The 23,808-nt window shown below is 47.5% G+C and overlaps 1 protein-coding gene across 8 annotated transcripts in view; it reads right to left on the bottom strand.

Moving 5' to 3' along the window:
- Positions 1 to 23,808, bottom strand: part of SEC24C (SEC24 homolog C, COPII component) — a 1,539,459-nt gene that overhangs the window by 1,217,411 nt on the left and 298,240 nt on the right. For all 8 annotated transcript variants that reach the window (XM_078643234.1, XM_078643230.1, XM_078643232.1 and 5 more), the window contains exon 6: positions 13,062 to 13,204. In XM_078643234.1, the coding sequence (XP_078499360.1) occupies positions 13,062 to 13,204 (143 nt within the window). The remainder of the gene's footprint in view (positions 1 to 13,061; positions 13,205 to 23,808) is intronic.

The raw sequence follows: 23,808 nt of genomic DNA, 5'->3' as shown, positions 1-23,808 counted from the left end.
GGTGTCCCCCATTTCCTGAAAGTTTTTGGGGAGTTCTGCTTGATTTAGTTCCCACTTGTGGGATGAGGACATTTGTCTGCTCTGTCTGTCTGCTTCTACATTGTCCTTTCCTGGTAGGCGTTTGGCTATTTTCTTTGGGATTGCCCATCTCCAAAGTTCGAGAGCTAGTGTTGAGAGCTACAGACAGAGTTCCTCCTTGCTTGTTTATGTAAAACATGCTGGTTGTGTTGTCAACACCTTTTTCCCCAAAAAGCTTTTTCTGAATGGCTTTTAAGGCTAAGAATACAGTTTTTAACTCCAGGATATTGATTTGTTTCACTGAATTCTGCTGTGTCCACAATCCCCTCATTTTGAGGTTGTCATGTGAACAACCCATTCTATTTGGGACACATCTGTTATGGTCACTGTAGGAGTTGGTTGTGTGAAAGGTATGCCCTGTGCTATCTTTGTTTGGTTCCACCATGCCATCTCCTGATGAACAGTCTGCATGACAACCACTAGATCCTCCCAACTCCCTGTTGCCTGTGACCATTGTGTTTGGAGCCATTCTTCAAATTGACTAATGTGTAAGCGAATGTTGGGAATTAGATGGATGCATGAGGCCATCATTCCCAGTAATTTCCCCACTGTTCTCACTGTCAGATGTTTACCCCTTCTGGTATAGACGAGTCTCCTTCAATTAGGCTGATCTTCTCTTTTCACTTGGGAACGCTTTCCCCAACACTTTTTATTTCTGCACCTAAAATCACCTTTATGAATTCTGGTTACAACTTTTCCCAATGTATTGAGAAACCCAGTTCAAATAGTGTCTCTATCATCTGTTGTATATCTTGCTTGCACAGACTGTAGGAGTTTGCTCTTACTAACCAGTCGTCTAAGTAGGGGTAAACAGGAATCCCCTGCCTTCTTAGATGAGCTGCTACTGCGGTTAAGCACTTTGGGAACACTCTTGGTGCGGATTCTAGTCCAAAAGCCAGTACTTTGAATTGGTAGTGTTTTTTGTTGACCACAAATCATAACAGCCTTTTGTCTCTTTCTGTTAATAGGGATGTGTAAGTATGCATCCTTTAAGTCTATGGTAGCCATGTAACCTCCTTTCTGTAATTAAGGTATCACCTCTTGCAGTGTAGTCATTTGAATATTTGTGTCTTTATAAATTTGTTTAGAAAACGTAGGTCTAATATTGGCCGTAATGTTCCGTCTACCTTTGGAATCAGGAAGTATGTAGAATATACTCCATTGTTCTTTTCTTTGTGTGGTACTTGCTCTATTGCATGTTTCCCTTGCAGTTCCTGCACCTCTGAGTAGCTGAGATAATTCAGTTTTTGAATGCATCTTCTGGTTTGGTCTCCTGATTTGAGGTTGTTTTGTTAGCTCTTTGCAGTAACCGTACTGTATTATGTTCAAAATCCATTTGTCTGAAGTTATGTCCTTCCATCTTCGAAGGAAAAGTTTTAGCCTGCCTCCTACTGGTGTAGTATGCTGGAGGAACTGTAAACTTACAGGGTGTTTCAGTAAAGCTTGCTTTCTTGTGGGCACGCTCACTGTTGTTTTTCGCGTGTGTACATGTTTTTGAATGCAGTCACTTAGAAGAGGTCTGTTATCCGACTCTTTGTGGCTGTCCTCTGCCACTAGGATGCCCTCGAAAGGATTTCCTTCCTTGTTGATGTTGCCATTTGTGCTGCTGTCCCTGGCTAGCTCCTTGGTATGTTTGTTGGTAGGTTTGATGTGAGGTAGTAGGTTGGTGGGTACCTCTACCTTGTGGTCCCCTTGAGGGGGGGCTCCTATGCATGCCTCTGAATTGTAGTGCGCCCATCTAGCTGTCTCATTGTCATTCTTTAATTGGTTGAGTTTGTCGTCAATCACACTTCTAAACATTTGTTTGACATTGAACAGTGAGTTTATAATATTGCTTTGCACTTCTGGCTTGAAGTCTGATATTCTCAGCTATGCGTGCCTCCTTTCTGTGATGCCAATCATCATTTATCTGCTTGGTGTCTCTGCAGCATCTAGGGTTGATTTCAAACAAGTGTTACCAATGTTTTTACCCTCTTCCACCAAGTGGCCAGCTATTCTTTGAAATTGCTCCGGTAGGTTCATTAACAGTTCTCCTACCTCCTCCCAATGTCGATAACATTGTCTGTTTACTAATGCATTAGAATTAGCTATGGGCCATTGGTTTGCTGCACTTCTTTCTACTTTCCTCCCTACAAGGTCTGTCCTTTTGCTTTACTTGTCTGGAGGTGGATCCACTGTTGTTGGTACATTTGCTGTGTTCCTTCCTGTGGAAGTAAAAGTACTTACTGGATCTTAGTTGGTACAGAACGATCTCTATATCTGCTGTGAGAAGCTGCGTGTGTCAGCCTCGAGCAAGCCGCGTGTGTCTGCTACCTGGTTCAATGACCCAGAGCGATTGATTCGACATCTGTTAAATCCTGACTTTTCCCACCGTTCTGCGTGGCGTCAGGCCCGGGTAGTGCATCGTCGTGACTCCGTTCAATCCGGTGATCGGTGAACGCGAGGGATAGAGAGTGAAAACAGACCTCTGCGAGTGCGCGGTGGTCTGTTGTATGTGTGGCACTTACGAGAGGCTGCGTAATTATCCGAAAATGTTGGGACAACTTGGAAGATTATGCAGATTGTGGCGGCATCTGGCTTTTGTAAAGCCAGTGACCGTGATGTATGTTCAAATGCTGAGCATGTGTTAAAAAGCCATATGGGCTACTTACAGCAGATACAGAGATCGTTCTGTACCAACTAAGATCCAGTAAGTACAAGTCCTAATGACGCCCAGCACGCCCCACTCTGCCCCACCTGCATTTCTTTGTATGCATCACCCTGAGACTAACCCCACGCTCTCACTCATTCTTTACCCTTCAGGTCATACAGTATACCATTACTGAATTCACCAGGGAACACAAGCACTACTACGGCTGTAGAGTGCTATTGGAGGAGCCCCTGGACCATCATTTATATCAACAGCGCACACCTTGCCTCGCATTGAGGTAAGTCACATTCCAACCAAACAGAATGGAATGTCTGTCAATGTACATCGTATTAACCCTTTCCCTCTCCTTATGAATCATGGCAGAACCCGGCTCGGTCCTCATGCGAGTCCCCTTTTATATTTTATTCAAACTAAAGCAAGGGTTTTTGGGATAAGGGAAATACTGGGTGCTCTGCTACTGTTTACCGCAAGGGTACTATGAAAGCAAAAAATAAGAGGTGGTGCAATTAGGTGAGGGGATGAGCCTTATAACCCCTCAAAAGCGTGTGTTGCGAGGACAACACGCTAAACATAAAAGCCAAATGCCAACTGCACACAACAAGAGGATGGAGTAAATGGTTGTGCCACAATGGACACCTTAACGATCAAATTGCAGCTGTCAGAAAGAACACCAATGTCTTTTTAGATAAGATCTTCATTTAATAGTCTTTGTAGCCAGCTGACATGTGTTTCGTCGCATGGGAATGTAATAATTCCGCGACTCCTCAGGGCTGTACATATGCGGTGGCGCACAAAAGGTCGCTAAGCCGGTGATAATTCCGACCCGGCCCCGCTCGAGACCAGGTTGTATATGTAGGTCCGTTCGGAATACACGAGGTTCTAGAGGAAGAAACCTCAGTGTTGGTTCTTGGTCCTCTTAATGTAGTGAATTGGCGGAGTAGACGCTGGCAAAATGGTCTTTGGACGAATAGTGCTCTGGATTAGTCCCTAGGAGGTGACATCCCGCAGGTTAGTAAATTGGATGAAGGGTATTGCGGGAGCTCCCAGGCGGTTCGGTAGCCCAGGTGCGGGGGATGGTGTCGATGCAAGTCCCACGGGTAGCCGTGCAGGAAGACGTGTTCCGGGTTCGGACGTAATTATCACGGGCTTAGCAACCTCTTGCGTGCCACAGCATATCTACAGCCCTGAGGAGTCGCGAAATTATTACATTCCCATGCGACGAAACACGTGCGTGCAGTTGGCATTTGGCTTTTCCCTTTTATATTTTATATTTTTCACTCTTCACTGTGGCACACCACTTCCACTAAGGCTGCGCTAACATCATTTCAGGTAGTACACCTTTAATGTAAGACCTTTCCATTAATTTCTCGCATCTGTGCCGGTACATGGGCCTTATGCTTTCATTATTTTGTTATAGATGTCCCTACATCCCTAGTCCTGAGGAGATCCCGCATTGATAGAAGGGTCGAAACACCATCGACAAGCAAAAGGAACGAGCCACTACCCAGCATACATCATTGTATATTTATGCTGAAAATACTTACACATGAATGGTCGTTCTTAGAACTCATGGAAACCTTGTATATAATTGTTCACTGTGTAATTTAGGTTCAATTTTTTCACATTGGGACACAATGCACAAAATGTCAATTTATTTGAATTGTAAAAAAGTGTACAAAAAATCATAAAACAGGATATATAGAACCTTCAGTGTAAACGGTTTCCTACCCTTTGACATTACAGTACCCTTCATATTGCCATTGTGCATATCTATTGCTTGATTCATTGTTATTAAACCACTGGAACCGCGGTTTCCTTTATATATATAACTAGTACCCTGGTTCCGTTGTCAGTAGGGTTCCCCTGTTCTTTCCCCTTGTCCTCTGGTGATTCAGTGTCGAGATCTTGCCATTGCAGGTCTTAAGTCTCTGAGATCGTTGATCCCGCATATGTCCGTTTTTCATCTTCGCCTTCTTCTCCGAAGAACTCTTCTCTCTCTTTTTCATTGAACGGCTTGGGTGTTGTTGGAGGCAATAGTTCCTCAACGACCTTCTCCATTTCAGTTTTTTTTTCGGGGGTATCTTGAATTGTTTCAAGCTTTTGTCTAAATCTTTTTTCTGCTGTAAAATATTTGCCATTTTGGCTTTGAGCCTTTTCCTCCTTTTCTACATTTCGGCCGTCTGTATTTCGGCGTTGAGACCTTAGGCTTTCCGCTTTGTGCTTATCGACGCCAATCCGAGCTGTCGAAGCTTGTTTAGACCTCTTCTTTTTCGACACTGAGGTGTCTTATTCCGGACTGTCTTTCGACATCTTGGGTTTTTCGAGGGTCTTTGCCGTTACGGAGTCCTTGTCCAAGGATATTAGGCAGTGTTTTCCTTGGATTCAACTGCCGTTGTCGAGTGCTTCGACGCCGAGGTTCCCTTTGCAGTTCTAGAGTCAGACTTTTGAAACTCTTCTAATTTTTTAGAGGTTGAGAACTGTCTTACCTCCTTCAAAGGCTTCTTCTCGACCTCCAAGACTGTAACGTCTCTGTCCTCATCGCCTTCTGGTCCTACAGCGATGTTGTCTTCCTCCTCACTGGAGAGGCCCAGGTCTCTCACCGATGGTGGTGGGCCTTGGACTTGCATGGTATAGTTGGCTCTTCTCTTTCTTGCTCTCACCCTCAGCGTCTTCGGAGTGAAGTCGGAGCACGTGTTACAGTCCTCGCTTCGGTGATCCAGCGGTAGGCAAAGGTTGCGGATCGGATGCTGATCTTTCTGAGCGTACTTGTGTTGACAATTTCCTCAAAACTTGAACAGTGTCTTGTCCATTACCGTGCATAGGGAGCCCCCTGCATGCGCATTCGCCAATCGTCCAAGATTAAATTTTCACTTTTCATCGAACTCCGGTCGTTCGTATTGAAGTTGTGGAAGTCGAAATGCTCTACCGCAGTTCTGGTGAAGTTTTTTCCTTATTTTCGTTGATTTATCTCTCCAATCTTGGGAGCGTCTTCAGTATCAATCCGTACCAAACGGCAGAAATAAAAAATCTGAAGATGGTGACCAAAGGTAGGAGCTTCCGAGGATGCCCGTCAACGTCACAGGAGGAAACCAAATAGTGGTATGTCGACGCCCACCAACAAAAAAATAAAACAACAAAAAAAGGAAAATAAATACTACAATTCGGACCCAAACACTAGATTGCTGAATAATGCACAGCATTTGAATCCAGAAAAGATTCACGCTGCAAAAGCTTGCTGCCCCATCCACCTTCTCCCTACCTTTTATTGTCAGAGTCGATTTGTACCAGCCCACTCCCTCATGCCCTGCATGGTCTGATGTGCTGCCACTGACCTCTATTTAGCTGCATGTCCCTGCCCACTCTTTCTGCCCTCCATTGCCCAATTCTATGCCCCATCACTGCCCTCCTGCTTAGCCTCTGTGCTCAGCTTGTTGCCCATACTCTCCTTCCCCCTGGCCTCTCATGTCTGTGTGCATGCCCCTGCTCCCTCCATGGACCTGCCACTGCCCCTCCTATCTGCTCTGAGTTTTCTGTTGAGCTGCCACTGCCCCTCCCACCTGCCAAGCAAGGTCAAATAGCTGCTGCCTGGCCCTGCCACCTCCACCCAACCGGTTTGAGTTCCATGAGCCTATCTCTTCTGCCTTCTGTGCTCTGCTGTGCATCAACTTCTCCTGCCTGCCTGTCCTGTGTGATCTGTTATGAAGCCCCTTCCCCTACACTCGCTAGTCTGCGTCCAGACCCTAACCTTCCTATCTGTACACTATGGTCATTTGTGCATGTCCCTGACCACTCCCTCTTGCCCACCATGGCTGTTGTGGTGCCAGTAACCCTCCCCCTTGCCATGCATGGTCTTTTGTGCTACCACAGACCCTCCAACCTGCCATGTGTGGTCAGCTTGCTGACTTTGACCCCCTCCTACCTTTCCTCCGTTGTCTGTGTGTATGCTATTATAGTCTCACTGTTGCCCTCCATGGTGTGTTGTGCTTGCAGTGTCTATCCTGCCTGCCACCATGGTTAGCTTGCTGCTCCTGCCTCCTTGCCCCCTGCCCTTCGTTGTCCATGTGCAGACCCCTATCCCATCCTTCCTTCATTGCCTGGTCTGTTAAGCCTCTGCCCCCTCCTCCTGTCCTTCATGGTCTAATATGCTGCAACTTTCCCTCTGGTCTGTTCGGTATGGTCAGCTTGCTGCCCATGCCTCTTTCCCCTCTGCTCTCGGCTGTCCATTTGCATGACCTGACCCCTCCCTATTGCTTTCCAGGGTCTGTTGTGCTGCATTGTTGTCCAACGTGCCCTTTATGGAGTATTGTGCTGCTGCAACACCTGACATTTGCCCTGTAAGGTCAGTTTGGTGCCCCTGTCCATCGCCCTCCTGCCCTTTGTTATCCACATGCCTCCCCATTCCTCCTGCCCTCTGTGAACCAATGTACAATATTTGCTAACATTTTGAAATTGGTAAGAATGAGACTGAGGGAAAAAACCTCCAAATTGCTTTTCCCCATTGACTTACATTGATAATTAGAAAATTTCGGGCAGGACACCAGAAGTCTACTGCCTGAATTTAGTCTGTTGGCATGTATGATTGTACTGCAATTGATTCTTCCTTCTGCCCTCAGTGGTCTCTTATATTGCCATAGCCTCGCTTGCCTGTCCTGCATGGTTGGTTTGTTGACCCTTCCCTCCATGGTCCGTTGTACTGTCACTGTCCTGCCCCCCAGCCCGGCATGGTGAAATGGTTGCTTTGCACCCTACTCCCTGCCCCAAGTTATCCAAGTCTGTGCTCCTAACCTCTGCCGCCCAACATTATAATAAACAACTAGATTGCTAACATTCCATATTTATTACAAACATGTGGCATGCCTAACATCTTGGTGTATTTACAACAAGGGGTGGTGATGGACAGAGTCTCTGAATTAAGCAGAGTACTCTCACCCAGTCAAGAGATCAGGGCTAGATCCAACACCGTTTTTTAGCTCATTGCACCATCCCAATTTCAGAACCTGGCTGTATGCAAATTAGTCTGTCCCTGGCCCAGTGCATCATGGGAACAGGGCAGACAAGACTACAAAAGCCAATTCTTACACTGGGAAGGAAACAAGCTTCCGGGGACCGGTTTCTGCCATTTCAGGCGTCTTCGGCCCGGGACAGACTAATTTGCATACAGCCAGGTTCTGAAACTGGGATGGTGCAATGAGCTAAAAAACGGTGTTGGATCTAGCCCTGATCTCTTGACTGGGTGAGAGTATTCTGCTTAATTCAGAGACTCTGTCCCTCACCACCCCTTGTTGTAAATAACATCTTGGTGTAATCAAAACTGTAATACATAAAGCATTTCCTTTAGAAATTATAACAAGCATTGGAAATGCAATAGGTCTCGCAGCATTAGAGTTAGTGCATTTAGAATTGTTTATGGGTTTTTTGTTGTAAATCTTTTGCATTTTTATTTTTTGTAGCCAATGCTAAAGAATTACAAATCAAAAAAGCAATAAACATTTGTAAAAGCTTTAACTAAAAATCCTGTGAGACCTATTGCACTGTGTGAGGGTGAGGTGTTGAGGGTGAGTGAGGGTGGGGGTGAGTGAGGAGTTGAGTGTGAGTGAGGTGTTGAGGGTGAGTGAGGTGTTGAGGGTGAGTGAGAGTGAGAGTGAGTGAGGGTGAGGGAGGGTTATTGTGAGTTAGGGTGAGGGGTTGAGGGTGGGTGAGGGTGAGGGTGAGGTGTTGAGGGTGAGTGAGGATGAGTGAGGGTGAGTGAGGGGTTGAGGGTGAGTGAGGGTGAGTGAGGGTGAGTGAGGGTGAGTGAGGGTGAGTGAGGGTGAGTGAGTGTGAGTGAGAGTGACTGAGTGTGACTGAGTGTGAGTGAGGGTGAGTGAGTTATGAGACGCCTCACGCCTGTATCATAGTGAGGTGCAAAAGGAGACGCACGGTGCGAGAACCTTACAAATATGAAAAGCTTGCAGCATGCCAGATGCTAGGATGCGCGGGCGTGTGTGAGATACAGGTACACGCGCGAGAAGCCCTGATGTGGAGCGGGAAATGCACAATGATGAGCATAGTTCGATATACAGAACGAGGTGGCTGTGTGTGGGTGGTACTCAGAAGTGTGGTGTTTGCGATGAACACAGCACGAGAGCCCGAGGGAGATACTTGAAAACTGTGAGAAACATTTCCAAGCGAGTACACCGCACGAGGTCACAAAAGAGCAGTGCATGAGATGCTCACAACACAAGCACAACAAACTCAAGTATGTGGGAGACAAACACATGAAGCATTTTGTATGTAATGCGTGGGGCTCCTCACACACGGGAAGGTGGAGAAGGAATAGAAACACAGAAGTGTGAGGTGGGAAAAGATCGTTTAACATGGGAAACTGGTGTGAGGTGCCAACAAACGAGCCCTGTGTGTGATTTTACCACACAGGGTAACCCTGGTGTGAGAATACGAGCGTGTACAGTGCGTGTGAACCGCTCAGAGCGCGAGAGGCTCACACACACGGGTGTGAGATAGACGCCGAGTATGGGCGAGTCTGACGCTCTCGAGACGCCTGGTGTGTGCCTGTGATGCCCCTGTAAAGCGCTCTGACACCTTGGATAATATTCGCGCTATATAAAATCGCATTAAATAAAATAAATGAAAAAAATAACATGGAAGATGCTCACAGACGCAGGAATAGTGTGAGATACTCGGAAACATAAGCGTGTTGTGTGTGACTCTCAAAAACAAAGTGTGTGAGGTGAACACCGGTACCATGCCTGTACGAGATTCAGGGTGCGTGAGATATACTCAAACACGTGGCGCCCGGTGCGTGAAATGTGTAGAGCTGCGACAAGCATTGTGTAGAGCTGCGACAAGCATAGTGCGTGCGACGCTCACAGGCAGGAGAACCGAGCTGCCCAGCCCACCCCCTCCCCCAGGTAGAGACTGAGGCCGGAGTCGTACACAGAAGCCGAATGCACGTGCGACACAACTGCAAAGACCACGAACAGTACTAGGGTCTTATGGAGAAATAACCCCCTGGGGACTGTAACTGGTAGTCAGACCGTGGGAGTTGCACCGATTTTATGGTATACGCCAAAATAATGCAGTTTAATAGGGCATTCTCGAAATCATGTACTCCTCCTGCCTAGACGTGTAGCCATATGCGATAGTTCTTGTATTGAAGGTGCAAAATGCGTTGTACGAGGCAAATAGAAAAGAATAAAAACAATAAGGTTCGGAGGTGGTAATACACGTTTAATCTCATTTCCATACAACACAAGGGCTTCTGTATAAATATGCTCAGATTCAAAAAAACATTTGTGTACGCGAAATGAGTGTCATTTCTCCCACCGAAGCCTAACAAATACTGCAGGAATAAAATATATCAAGCGTGTACAAACAGAGGAATCCGGGGTGAGGCGTTCAGGCTGGCTACTTGCATATCTCGTTCGAAGCAACAAAAGACTTGCGCTTCGTGTTGCCGCCACCCGTGGTGACTGGAAAGCCATTTTAAGTGAGCGAGAAGGAAGGCGAAAGATAATGGCCGATGCACAGGCTTCAAAGCGTGAGGCGGCTTTCTCTGCAGTGCTGACTCAGGGGAGGGGGCGGAGCGGGGCAGAGCGGCATGTGGGTGTGAAGAAGCCGGGCCTTTGAAGTGAAGCTAAGCTTCACTTCAAAGGTGTCGGAGGAATGCGGGCGGCTGTGCACGCGCTTTTAAGCTCAATGCACATGCGCATTGAGCTTAAAAGTCACGGGCACTGCAAGGAATCGCCACGATTCCTTGCAAGTTAGATAAAGAGTCGATGAGCCCCTATAGTCTCGCTTGCTCGATGCGCATGCGCATCGACAGGCGAGACCTAAAAACGAGGGTCTCATTCCCACAGAAATTAGTTAGTCTTCTAAAAAACTAAAATGAGAACATATTTTCAGTGTTCTCAAATAGCGACGAAGCACTTTTAAATTATTAGCTATCTTTATATATTTTTTCCAGTTAACCACTTGAATATATGTTACACTTAGGGGTGAGGGTGTAGTGCTACAGCTGGAGACGTTGAAACTGGGGAACCAGGATTGAGTTTGTGCGTCAGCTTAACATCCTTAGATTCGGAGCGAATCACTTAATCTCCCCATGCCTGAAAACAAAATGTTTGTGTCCTTGTGTAATGTAACTGATGTTCACGTAAAGCACTACAATACCTTTGGGTTAAGCCTGCGTCATATAAAACTGTAAAAAAATAACAATTCAAATGAATTTAGTGTTTAGCACACTTTCATTGGGCTATACTTGGGCTACATTTGGGTGATATTTGTACTAAATTTGAGCTCTTTTTTCCCTCTGTTGCCCATCTTCTGAGACTTCTTTGCTATGAAGCTTCCAAATGTCCTCATTTACTGCAGTATACTCAGTAGAACATGCTTTCAGTTTTCCACTTTGATTTCATCAAGCTGGTGTTCAGAAATGCCCGCTTTTGGCATCAATTCAGAATGTTAGAACTCTAGTTGCTCATTAGAACACTGTAGTAAAGCTGTTGATCACCAGGGAGTTAACTGGACGTCTGCTGCTGATGTTGAAAGTGCGTGATTCAGTCTTCATATTAGAATGTTTTAATGAAATAGAAGAGGAAGATATTTGAGAACTCACTTAAAACGTCCTAATTTTTCTCTCTACAGAACTAACCATAATTTCTATTACAACATGAACCCCCCTCAAATTGTTCCTTTCTAAATCAAATGTTTTAAGTTTTACCAGTTTGATTCAAGCAAGATTACTTCAGGTGTGCTGTACTTTTGTCATAAGTAAGACTATTAACGCTCTAGCAGTTCTTTAGAACACTCTGGGAGGCTGCAGTAGAGCACAAGGGAATCAACTGACAGGCTGCTCCCATTGGATTTACATGTTTTACTGAGAAAGTCGACTTCATTCTCATATGGCCGAGATAAGATAGAGTGAATTTACAGAATATATCCTCTCATTGTAGCCCGGGAGCACCTTCCATAACATCTATGGGAAAAGCATGAGAAAACAGCTTTCTCTCAAACTTGATACATGAAATCCCAGCAGAAGGCTTTTTCACAGGGTAAACTCAGTTTAGAACACACCACAATCTGTAAAAATAGTATGGTACGATCAACAAATTATTTATAGTGTAACTAAAATCAGTTATCACCCTTTATACATTCTCCTTTTTGCGACCCTCAAAACCTGCCATTCACTACAATGCATTTCAAAGAGTGCAATTATGTCTATTGGTCCCAAGACGGCTGCTATCACTTCCTGGTTAAAGTGCTGACAGCCAATCGTATCTTACCTAGAGATCTATGCTTAGGATCTGACTAGATATACCATTTTCTTTTTCCTTTGATATTTCCAAAACTACTGCACGGATTTCCAACAAATCAGAAAAAGCGTTCTTTTCGGACCAAGAGCTACATTTCTGCTAAATTCGGTGTAATCCGTCCAGCGGTTCAGGCTGTAGTCGAGTCTAACATCTCTATGGGAATGAATATAGGAAACACTATTTAGACCCCCCTTTTTTCTTGCACTGGACACTGGTGGAATTGTACCGAAAATTTGGCTTATAACCTAAGATTTCAATTTCTAAATCGTAATGTTTATATCCAATGCAGTTTATTGATTTTGCATACATGTTGGTATTTCTACTCTCAATGTGCCATTAACCCCTTGCGTGCTTCTATCGGCCAACGGCCATCGCGCGCACTACCTTCGTAGTGCTGCACTTGTCCGTTGGCTGATGCGGCCCTGCCCACTCCGCTAAACCGCCGCACCGCAGCGGAATTGCAGCCGCGGTTATGCGGTTAACATGCTGGTAAAGTATTACTTTGTGTTTCTTTTATGTCCATGTCAGTGACATAGTTTCCATGGCAACATTATATAAACCTTATTTTCAATAGCGCTGAACTGTGTGAACAAGGTGGTTTGTCCACTGAAAATCGTCAGAGCCTTCTGTCTCCAGTAAACTTTAGTTTGAATTGCAAATTCGAGTTAGGGGCATGGTGGGGGACATGTTTTACTTTGGCACACTGGTGGTGGCACAATAGGTGCTGCAGCTTTGTAGCTTGCGATGGGCACTAACTTAAAGGCCCTGGGTACCCCTGGTACCATATACTAGAGAATTACAAGCTGGTTAACTTATGTGAATTGGGTATAGGGGCAATTAAACATACTTTAAAGGGACTGAGCATCGAGGTATACTTAGCAGACCGCAGTGCACTCCCAGAGTAAAAAAAACAGCAGCATATGTCCAAAACACTTATGTTTTTCTCATTAACCAGCATTACCTATTTCCTTCATTGTGGCCAAATGCATACGGATGCATATTACAGCACATAGTCTACTTACAGGGCTAGGGATAGAATCAGGGTCAAGTCGTCTCGGAGGGGCAGGTGATGGTGCTTGAGGTCCAGTTTGATTTCCATAGTTCTGGGTCCCAGGATATGCTCCTCCATAGCCTCCCTGTGAAGCACGGTTCGGTCCAAAAGATCCTGGTTAAAAAAAGAAGCACCCAGCATGAAATATTTATCATACAGCTGCCTTGTTTCCTTACTCTAAAACAAACCACTCCCACCTGCTTAAAAGATAATATGACCAACATCCTGCATATCAAAACTGAAGTCTTCGTTTATGTAGCTTAACTGTCAAGTTTGACCTTGCACAGGAGACATCTTTGGCCCCTTGAAACATACTATATTTAACTAATGTTTTGCACATATTGGAGTAACATACCACACACAAAGAATGAATTGCCAATTGTGGACCAACATTTTGCAATAACCATAACAAACACGTTACTTACCGTTGGTAGAGACCATCTGAATGAAAATTCCTCATCTTATGAATTTCCCCAGGTGCCAGACTGGATCTGGAATGTTTTTTTTCCTCAGCAGACAGTCCCCCTCCTGCCCCCTTCCCACTACATCCACTCAACTTCTGTGCACTTATGTCAGTTTCTTTCTTATTTCGGTCTGTGCCACCCGGGGCTCATAGGTCTGCGTGGAGATCTCTAGATTGGGAACCTATTAATGAACTGTATGAGTCTATTCCAAAGAAAGGAGAGGTACTGCTTTCACACGTATTCACACAGAGGAATCTGCGGTTACCAAAGGTAAGTAGCTTGTTCTTCAGATAGAGACTTCCAACAGCAGATTCCTCACCTTGTGAATACCAAAGCAGTACCTTCCCACGTGGTGGGGGGTGTGCAATGACAGACCAGGGAATTGTGTAGGCCAGATCAGCCAAAGTCCTTCTCCAGACAGACTGGCTATACAGGCAATAGTGTTATGTGAACATGTAGAGGGCCTTCCATGTGGCAGATGTCAAAGCGAAGTGGTAGTAGCCTCTGTTCTGGTGGAATGATAGCACAAACCTTCTGGGAGCTGCTTCTTGGCTAGCCAATAGCAGATTTTCATACACAAGACAATTCAGCAGGGGCAATAGCAAACTAGCCGAGATGAGGGCCCCCGTACTCCAGAGCTCCAGCAGGACGCTTGTGAACAGAGTTTAGCCTTGCTGCTTCATGCAGTGAATTACTGCTAAGCCTGCACTATATCAAACAGGGGAATTGTTAGGAACGCAGCAGCACCGATGAAGCATCCTGATTGCACTTTACTCCAGGTGGAGGCTTAAGCCAACTGTATGGAGCTGGGGGTGGCCTGCCGTGGGGGCAGCACGGGGACCACCCGACCCGAGAAGAGCTAATTTTGACTGTAAAGGCTTGCCCGTCGACACTACCCCGGATGCGCAGAAAAACATTCTGTGAGGTCCACTTGCTCTACCATAGAAGACAATTTCCCCACCATTGGACAGTCAAGGGAGGCCTCGCGTATCTGCCTTGGTCCGCCAACTTGGACTGATGGCTCTGGGGCACTCCAGGTCACCGCAGCAGCTCTTTTTCTGCCCCTGGCTAAGACGACTGTGGCGCTGACGGACTGTGGAGGCATGGTCACTTGCCAGTAAGGGACCAGTGGGTATTTATTGGTTAGGACCCAATGGAGTTGCACGGCCAGCCTCGTGCTGCGCTACCCGCCCCTATAGTTGTGGAACAGTGCCATCTCAGTCTCAATCCTCGGAGGGCCTGTGAGGCTCCCTGGCTGATGCTCCCATACCTGTCACCCCACTGTCAATTGAATGTATTGCCCCCTGTCTCTCGGTGAGGTGCCCTTCATCCCAGTATTGGGCTACTGTCACAGAGAACTGGTGAGGCTTCATGGCCTAAGGCACTGCCCAATGCCCCCACCTTCTTGGCATCGGGCCCTCATAGCTGCTGCCCAGGGTCCCCCATGTGTGGCAGCAGAGGTGGGGGATCCTGCAAGGGGCTGGTCTGAGACAGTGAGTTATCTACCTCAAGTCATCTCTCTCATTGAATGTTGGTCAGTGCTATGGTTTGTAATATGATGATGTACTCCGATTCCTCTAGCAATTTAAGCATTGTGCAAGGTAGAACAGTATTAAATATTCAACTTATTTGAGCATCCCCCAATCTCCAGGCTAGCTGTGCTCCTTGGTCCCCCCTGCCTTCTCCCACCCCTTGCCCACCCAAAAAATACCCAGCCATCTTTGAACACCCACCGTCCCCCCCCAACCCCCATGGCAAATCGGTAGTGTCAAGTCCCAAACTGATGGAGTACCTCACTGCATCTTGGTCATCCTGGATGAGGCACTGGGAATTTGGCTGCACCCACATTCCCTATCATAAAGCTGTATCTCTCCATTCAGGAGGCAGGTTGTAGTGAAAGACCGAAGGGTAAGGCTGGCAGAGGAGAATATTCATTTGTCGAATGCCTTAACATGCTTTGACTCCACATCTGGTGGGGTACTTTCTGGTTCAGATGACTGGTGAAGGCTTGTACCTTGTACCACTAAGCTTTTTGGTGACAGGTGTTGGAGGAATGCTGAGCCAACCCGAATCAGGCCGGAGTTGCCTTGCGATTTGTGGACGGACTGGAGAGCTCGATTCTGGTTTGGTCCAGGTGTCTAACAGTGTGTCCGTAAGGACCTCATTGAATAAAATCAGGGGCTCCAGGTTAGTCTGTTCTAGGCTAAGCACTTCCATTAACACATTGGTATTGACTTCTGTGGTGGGTAAGGTTGAGTCAAAGACCTCAGCTGCCCCCCTTAGGACTGTGTCAAACAAGGCAGACTCTTAAGTGGCTACATTGGGAAGAGAAGAGTGGAGTGTCCAAGCCACTGGTGTTCTGTAGATCCAAAAACAAGTTTTCTTCGGCCAACATGAATAGCATCATCTCTAAACTCATGATGTTACAATGGAAATGATTCTAGATCACAAGGAGGATAAATGCGAGGTCAAAGCAACAATAGTAGAGGTCGGAGGAGGAGCCAAGATGGCGGACGGGACGGACGTGTGAGCCCCCAGCTCCGCGACCCGTCTGTTTTTCACTTTAAAATCCTGTTAGTTATCCTCGGTCGAATCTAATTTAAACGGAGCCACGAATGCGCTGGAGATGACTGCGTTCTCCTGAGGTCTCTCTCGGCTGCTTTGCTGGAGGATTCGTGGAGTTAGCCGACCTCCGACACTGCCCCTGGGATCTGCTCCGATGTTCCCCGCCTGACGCTGCTGGACTTGGGAGGTGGAACGAGCTGTGGCGGGGCTGTAGCGGGGCCGATCCTGAGCGAAGCGCGTCCGATTGCTGAGACGAGCGGATTTGCTTTCTCTGCTGGGACGAGACCCCATTTAACGGCGGAGTGTCTAATTGTGGGGCTGGGTTTATGCAGGCGAAGCCTTTCTTTGTTCCGAGACGGGCCATCGGAGCGGACTCCATCTTAAAGCGCTTTCTCCGCCGTGTGACGCTTGCACCAACAGCCAGCGAAAGGGCTTTCACTCGCGCAGCCCCCGGACGGCGAGCCGCGCTACATCTGGTGGCTCTAACCCCTGCTTCATTAGGTACCGGAGTCGGCCCCCCCCTCCCTCCATTGTAGGCTGCCCGAAGGGGTGGTAATGGCGCCTGCCTATCGATACGACGGAGTGGCTGATCCCCTGTCTTCAGTACTTGCTGCCCTGCCTGCCTTGGGGCTTGAGACTACACTGGGGGTGTCATTGAGCGGAGCCGACCGGCCAGTACCGCGGAGTGTCCTGACTTATAGAGATATCCTGGTGGCGCTTGCGGATCTACGGGCGACATGGCAAAGGACTGCTCGAGAGCTGGCACGGAAGATCGACAGCGCTGCCCATGACATGGGGCAATCGCGGCTGGCTGACCCTTTGCTGCCTCTCACTGCTCCCGAGATGGATACAATGTTGCAACATGTGCACACGGAGATCGGCCATGTCCCTGGCTACAGTGTCGAGTGTTTCCCTACTGACGAGACTGCAGCTACAAAGTATCCCTCCATTCTTACTACTGAGACTTTGCCTACGAGAATGCTGCCATCGTCTTTTCTTCACAATCGGAGTGTGAGCCATCCTGCGGAAAAAATAGAGCCCGCCACCTTGGACGCTTCTCTGGCTGCCGACTGGGGACACTCCCTTCTTCTTTTTCCGTTTCTTCCATGCCGAGGGCGGCCATTTTCCTCCTTTGTTCTGCCTGAAGTGCGCTCACAGCGGTGGCCAAGCCTGCTGGGGTTTCGACGTTCAGGACAAGGTTGATGCTGTTTCTCTCACTGGTTCTGACTGACTGGCTGGCTGAGACCCGGACTGGCGCGCTGGTTGATATACTGGTCGCGTTTTACATGCAATGCCCCCCATGCGGATCTCCATGCTACAGTCGACGGAATTCCTGGTGACTTTTGACGGCCATTTTGTGGTCTCACTGCACTTTCGTTTTTCTCTTGCCTTGTTGCTTCTTTGTTCTGCAGTGGGCGAGCTTCTTTCGGGGAGCAGGTCCGGGGGTTTATCCACGTTTGGGTCAGGGCTGGGCTGATTTCCTTAGTACCTGCTTCTTGGCTGGTTGGGCCGGGTTTAGGATTGTTTTTATGTCCAGTTTCATCGACTGCTGCTAGCTGATCGAGGGCTGGGATCGGGGGTGCTCCTGAGATCGGGAAAGGGTTGGGCGGGTTCCTGGTTGTGTCACTGTCTTGCCGGGTGGGGATTGGGGTTAGAATGGGGTACGTACTGGCTGCATGGCTTATGTTTACGATGTAGATTGTTCTCCCCCGTCTGTCTCTATTATAGCTAGTGGTTGTTCTGCTTTCCAATCAAGGCATCCTTCGGGTGCTGCGACCTTTGTCAATGGCACAGTCGGCATTATACACTGGCTACCCTAATTAATTGCTGGCTATCGGCTCCGCCACGTTTTCTATGGTTCCTGTTTGCTGATCCTGGAAGCTTGTTGTGACATGGGTGTTATTTGTTTAGGGTAGCGTCCATCTTGCTCTCCTTTCTCTGCACTCTCGTTACGGCGGCCATCTTGTCCCTTTGTCCTGACTGGGGAGGGCTTTTGCTGGGCGTCATGCTGTAGTGGTCGCTTGCGACCTGATCAGAGCTGGAGGTCTTCGGGGCTTCGCTCTTGTTGGACTAGCTGTTATGTTTCGGACTGTGCCGCATCTCTGGCGAATGTAATGGTCGTAGCCCCCCACATTTGTTCTGCTACTGTTGCTCATCCTGGCGATTTCGTACGTGGGGTAGAACTGGGTGTATCCTGTTATTGCCCATATGGACGGGGTGGTCATTCAAGGGCCGGCTCGGGGTCCCGGGTGTATCTGATTCAATTTTTCATTTGGTGGTGTACTTTTCGATATTATTGCTTCACTCAGTGCAGGGGGCTATACATAGCTGGGGGTCCGGGAATTTTGTTAGTATGAGGGCTCCTCCTCCCCCGTTTCCTTTCTTTTTCGGGAGTGGTAGACTAGCTTGTTCTTCTCTTCCTCCCGATGCTTCAAGTGTGATTATTTTCTTTTCTTATCTTTCTTCTTTCTTTTCTATTCTTCCTCTGTATTTCGGGTTTCTTTACTGGGCGACAGGCACTTTGCCGGGGGGGGGTAGGCCGTAGCCTCCGGATTGTTGCAGGGTGGGGGGGTAGATTTATTTTTCTTTTTAGTTTCTATGGGCCTTATTTTTCTAATTTCTGCGCTTTCTTGTTCTGCTTTCTGTTCTGGGTCTGCGTTAGTGGTCAGTAGGGATTAGGTGGCGCTGAGGGTAGTACGTACATGTGAACTGCAGCTCTTATTGTTTTGTATGGTACTGCCATATTTATGGGGTGTTCTTACTAATGTTGTTCTACTTGCTGCTGCCTGCTCATGTTGTAAAGCTAATGTCCGGACTCAGTTCTTCTTGATTTTATTCTTTACTGATTTATATTTTTTCGAAACTTTAAAATTTAACCTTCAATACTCCTTCTCCTTGGCGACATGACTCCATTCAGTGTGACTGCTACTGATTGCTGCTATCTTGTCTGTTGCCGCTGTGAAACCGCATTGCTCGCACATGTGCTTAAAGTTTCGTGGCCGGCCTGCTGGTTGTAGGCCCGTATTTGTTCTCTCTTTTTGTGCACAATAAAGGTTTTTAAAAAAAAAAAAAACAATAGTAGAGGTCTCTCTGGATTCACCTCAAGAGGACTATTGGCTCCCCCTCCTGCATCCGCAAGCGGTACCACGGGGGAAGGGCCAGATGTCAAGATTGTCTAACACTTCATGGAGCAGAAATCCTTCTAGACACCACAGATTAGTCTAAAAGAACAGTATGGAGCGGAGCTTCAGCCAGTTGTGGCATCAGTTAATACCACTAGGCACCAAATAGCATGTTTTGCCATCTGGGAAAGCAAAGATGAAACAAGCAGGTGGGGTGTGGGGAAGGGTGGGGGCTTGCTTACCTACTATCAGCCTGTGTCTCAAAACAATGGTCAAAGAAATCAACATTTCCTTACCTTGGGGACAACAGCAGTATTCACGTTAAAGGTACCTGGGACGGACCGACCCACTGGAATACAGTGAGGGTGCGAAGGCATATAGCCCCAGGTTGGGTCGGGAGGCCTTTCAAGAAGCAGTTTCAAAAACCCATTGTGTTTGAAAGCAGTCTTCATTATTTCGCCTTTTTTCTAGCATGTTTGCTGCTTCACTCTTTTTTAGTGGATTGTTGATAACCCTGCGATTTATTAAGGGCAGCAATGCAAGAATGCTGGACTTGCGATAGGGAGACAGGAATCCAGAGTCGCCAGGATCCAGGCAATAACGCTGCATAACCAAACCACAGACCACTGGAGCAGTTTGGCCTGTTCCAAACACACACAGGACTGCTTCATTAAAGAGCAATGAAGGGCAATGAAGGGCACTGAAGGGCAACGAGAAGGACAGGCCAGTCTAGAGGATTCCCATCAGAAAATTAGTTTTAACCTCTGTCCTGGGAAGTTGAAAATCCAACATCTCTAAAGCTTTGGGGAGAAGCTCAAGGCCAAGATCCACTTCGGACTCAGATTCACTGGTGTTATGAAAAGCACAAATAGAAACCCCTAAAACTTAAGAAGAAAAGGCAAAAAACTCCTCCTTGGGTTCATAAACATCCTCACACCTTACCAGACCTCAAAATGGAGCAAGCGGAGTACCCAATAGGGAGTTTGATTCTCTGAGGTTTAGGTTATGAGGAGACAGCACTTGAACCCAACTTAACTGGTCAATGCGGACCAGCGGAGCAACAGATGACTAAAAAAAACAGTTTAGGGCCCTGCACAGACATTAGCCATGATGTCCTCAACATGGCAGATGACGAAAAAAATGGCATGGCGTCGAGAGACAGAGGTGAGCACATGGAGGCCAGGAAATAGCTGGCCAGTGGGGCAAACAAAAGGCCAGGAAGCTATTTATGGCCTGAAGGTACACAAACAAGAAGGAGTCAAAAGGGGCTGGGGCCTAGCCAGCAAAGTTTGGGTGAATGTCAACATGAGCTGTCAGTGCAATGAGCCAGAAAGCAGATTTAAGTACTGGGAAAGGGAACAGAGCAGGCACATGTGTTGTGCTTCTGCCCATTTAGACAGGAAAAGAGTCTGAAAACTATATCTAGATTTGAGGGGCCACCAGTAACAGCCAATATTCCAGTGGTCAAGAACAACATTGGATACGAGGAACAGTATCGACTTAAAGAGGTCAAAGGATGGTGACCCCAAACAAAATATCCACAGGAGCTGGACTGAAAATGAAGAACGTCAGTGCCCTTGCCACCCTAGGCAGTCAATAAGAGGACACTTTCAGTTCATCTGGGGTCTGCGATGGCTCCGAATGAAGATGTACGGAGGACAAAGACAATGGAAAGGTAAGATCAAAGAGATCTCAAACAGTCAGGAGCAGGATCTAAAGCACTGCTAAAACAATTACCTTTTAAACAAACACTTCAGAAGAAGACACACGGGATCGAAAGGTACGGAAAAAGGTAACAGACGTCAGAGCTCTAGGCGGCACGATATATGGCTTCGAGATTTAACAATCGAGGCCATGTCAAAACAGACTTGGAGCCATCATCAGACCCCTCAGGATATTGCGGTACAGATTTGTACATTTTGCTGCACAAAAATTGAAATTTTATGGCACAAAAATGGAAATTTTGAGGCATTATGGCAGCACTTTTCCTCATAATCATTCCTTTTCAGCCTTAAATCGATAGAACCTGTTTTAGCAGAGAATTCCACTTTGAAATAGGCACGTTTAAAGTTTTCTGCAACAAGTTTGTGTTGCAGGGGGTTGGGCCTACTTGACCCAAGGACAAAATACACACGAAAATGTGTTTTCCTTGACCCCAAACAATGTGTTCTGGGCGTCAAGATATGGGATTTCCAAACCCCTGACTGGAACACCACATTGCAACGCTGAGGTTTCAGCCTCAGCTCTGGTGGAATGAGCTATTAAGCCTTCATGGCCAGAGCGTAGAAAATTGTAATGCAGGGGACAACCCATTGTGAGATAGTTCTCTTCTCCACTGCACAACCTTTCTCTGATCCAACGTACCCCACAAAAAGTTGGCTGTCTTCCCAGAACACTTTAGTGCCGTCAAGGTAGGACAACAATGCTCTTTTTTTTTAAATCACAAACAGTGCAGTCACTCCTCTTCTTTAGAGGGGTGGATAAGAGCACAGAAATTGGGCAAGGTGACTGATTGCCCCACGTGGAATGAGGTTATCACTTTCGGTAAGAAAGGGGCACTTACTTATCAGGGAAGAAGGTCAGGTAACAAGGCTTGGATGACAGTCTGCAATTTGGTCACCCTTCTGCAGAAGTTATTGCCATGAAAAAGGCTGTTATAACAGAAAGCAGCTGGAGGGTGCACCAGGAAGGTGCGGAAAATTAAGGTCCCACTGAGGCACGATTAATTGGGCAGGTGGGAACATATGTACAAGCCCCTTTCGAATACGGTTTACAATATGGGATTTAAATAAGGAGGTCTGGTCGCCTCAAAAAAGCAGACCAGGCCGAAAGGTACCCTTTAAGAGTTCCCAGAGTAGAGCCCTGCTGGGCAAGGTTCAAAATAAAGAGCAAGACTTGAGAGAGGGAAGCAGATATTTCTGCCATCGGCAGGCGTACATTGTCTTGGTAGAGGGATGCCTACCCGCCAAAATCACATCACAATCTTCAGGAGAAAGGTTGAATGCTGTCAACTGCCACCGTTCAATCTTCACACAAGAAGGTGTAGAGTTGACAGGTTCAGGTGGAGGACCCTCCCCTGCTGCTGTGACCGAAGATCCTCCTCAAAGCACAGCCTTATCGGAGGATCGATGCACAGCTGGAGATGCTCAGGATACAAGACTCTCCGTGCCCAGTCCAGAGTCACACAAAAATGACTTGGGCCTGGTCGCACCTTATCTTCTCGTGCACTCTGGACAGGTGTGGTATTGGAGGAAAGGTGTACATGAGACCTGAGCTCCACTCGAAACGAAAAACATCACAGAGCGAGTGCCGCCTTAGAAACTCCAGCGTGCAAACTTGCTGACATTGCGCGCTCTCGGCGGAGGCGACCAGATCTCCCCACTTCTGAAAGGGACCTTGTGCCACCTCCGGATGCACACTCCATTCATGATCTGCTAGGCGTCAACAGCAGAGTTCGTCCACCCTGGTGTTCAGGGTACGTGCCAGGTGTTGAACCACCAGGGATATGCCCTTCGTTCTAGCAAAGTCCAGAGATGCAGGGTCTCTTGATAAAGGTTACAGGACCCCACCCCGCCTTGTTTGTTGCTGTACCACATGGTGTTGTCCGTTAACACCTGAACTAGCTTTCCATTGATGGAAGGGAGAAAAGCTTTCATTGCCAAGCAAATCGCTCGGAGCTCCAGCAAGTTGATATAGAGTCCAGGTTCCGCCAGAGTCCTCTGATCTCCACCTCTACTAGATGGCCACCCCATCCCACAAGTGATGCATCTGTCAGTACTGTGTAATCTGATTAGGGCATGGATAGGGTCCTGCCTCTGACCCAATCGCGGTTGGTCAGCCATCACTGTAGATCCTGTGCAGTTCCCACCGAGAGCTGGATCATGTCGGAAATATTCCCCCGATGCTGCGCCCTCTGAAACTCCAGCCCGGATATGCCATCTGCAGTATGTCACTAGCAGGATGCAGGAGGCCATAAGGCCCAGAACCCTCGGAGTCAGTCTCACTGAAATCCAGGATAGAGGCTGAAACATCGGTACCATAGCCTGAATATCTTGGACTCCCTGTTCGGGAGAATGGTCACTGAAACTGTACTGTGTTCAGAACAGCTCTGATGAAAGGAAGCTTCACAGAGGGGAGTCAGGTGTGAATATGGCACGTTGATTGTGAACCCCCGCGAAAGCAGGAGATTCACTGTAGTCTGGAGGTGGAATGTGGGAGAGGACAGTCCGGGGCGTAATCGCCGTCGACAGCCAATCACTGAGATAGGGGAGGACTGGCACCCCTGTGGGAGGTGACGGCTGATAAGGCCACCAACCGTCCGCCCATGATCTTGAACGGCCGGACTAGGAAGGCTTAGAGGCTGCAGGGGGAGTGGACTGAGTGGAGCTCTTGCTGCCGGACCCACGGGGGTAGAAAGGACACACGGCTGCCCAGAGGTTGCTGAACTTGCACGGTCTTGTGGCTGGGCTATGGCTAGCGCGGCTGAAAGTCCCTTCTGTTGGCACGAAAGGGGTGACAAGCAGACAGGGAACGGGTGGTCACTGAAAGGCTCGAAGACTTGGCCATA

This window comes from Lissotriton helveticus, chromosome 5_1 (genome assembly GCF_964261635.1).
Source record: "Lissotriton helveticus chromosome 5_1, aLisHel1.1, whole genome shotgun sequence".
Lineage (NCBI taxonomy): Eukaryota > Metazoa > Chordata > Amphibia > Caudata > Salamandridae > Lissotriton > Lissotriton helveticus.
Note: the sequence above shows the minus strand (reverse complement) of the source record. Positions and strands in the feature narration are given on the sequence as shown.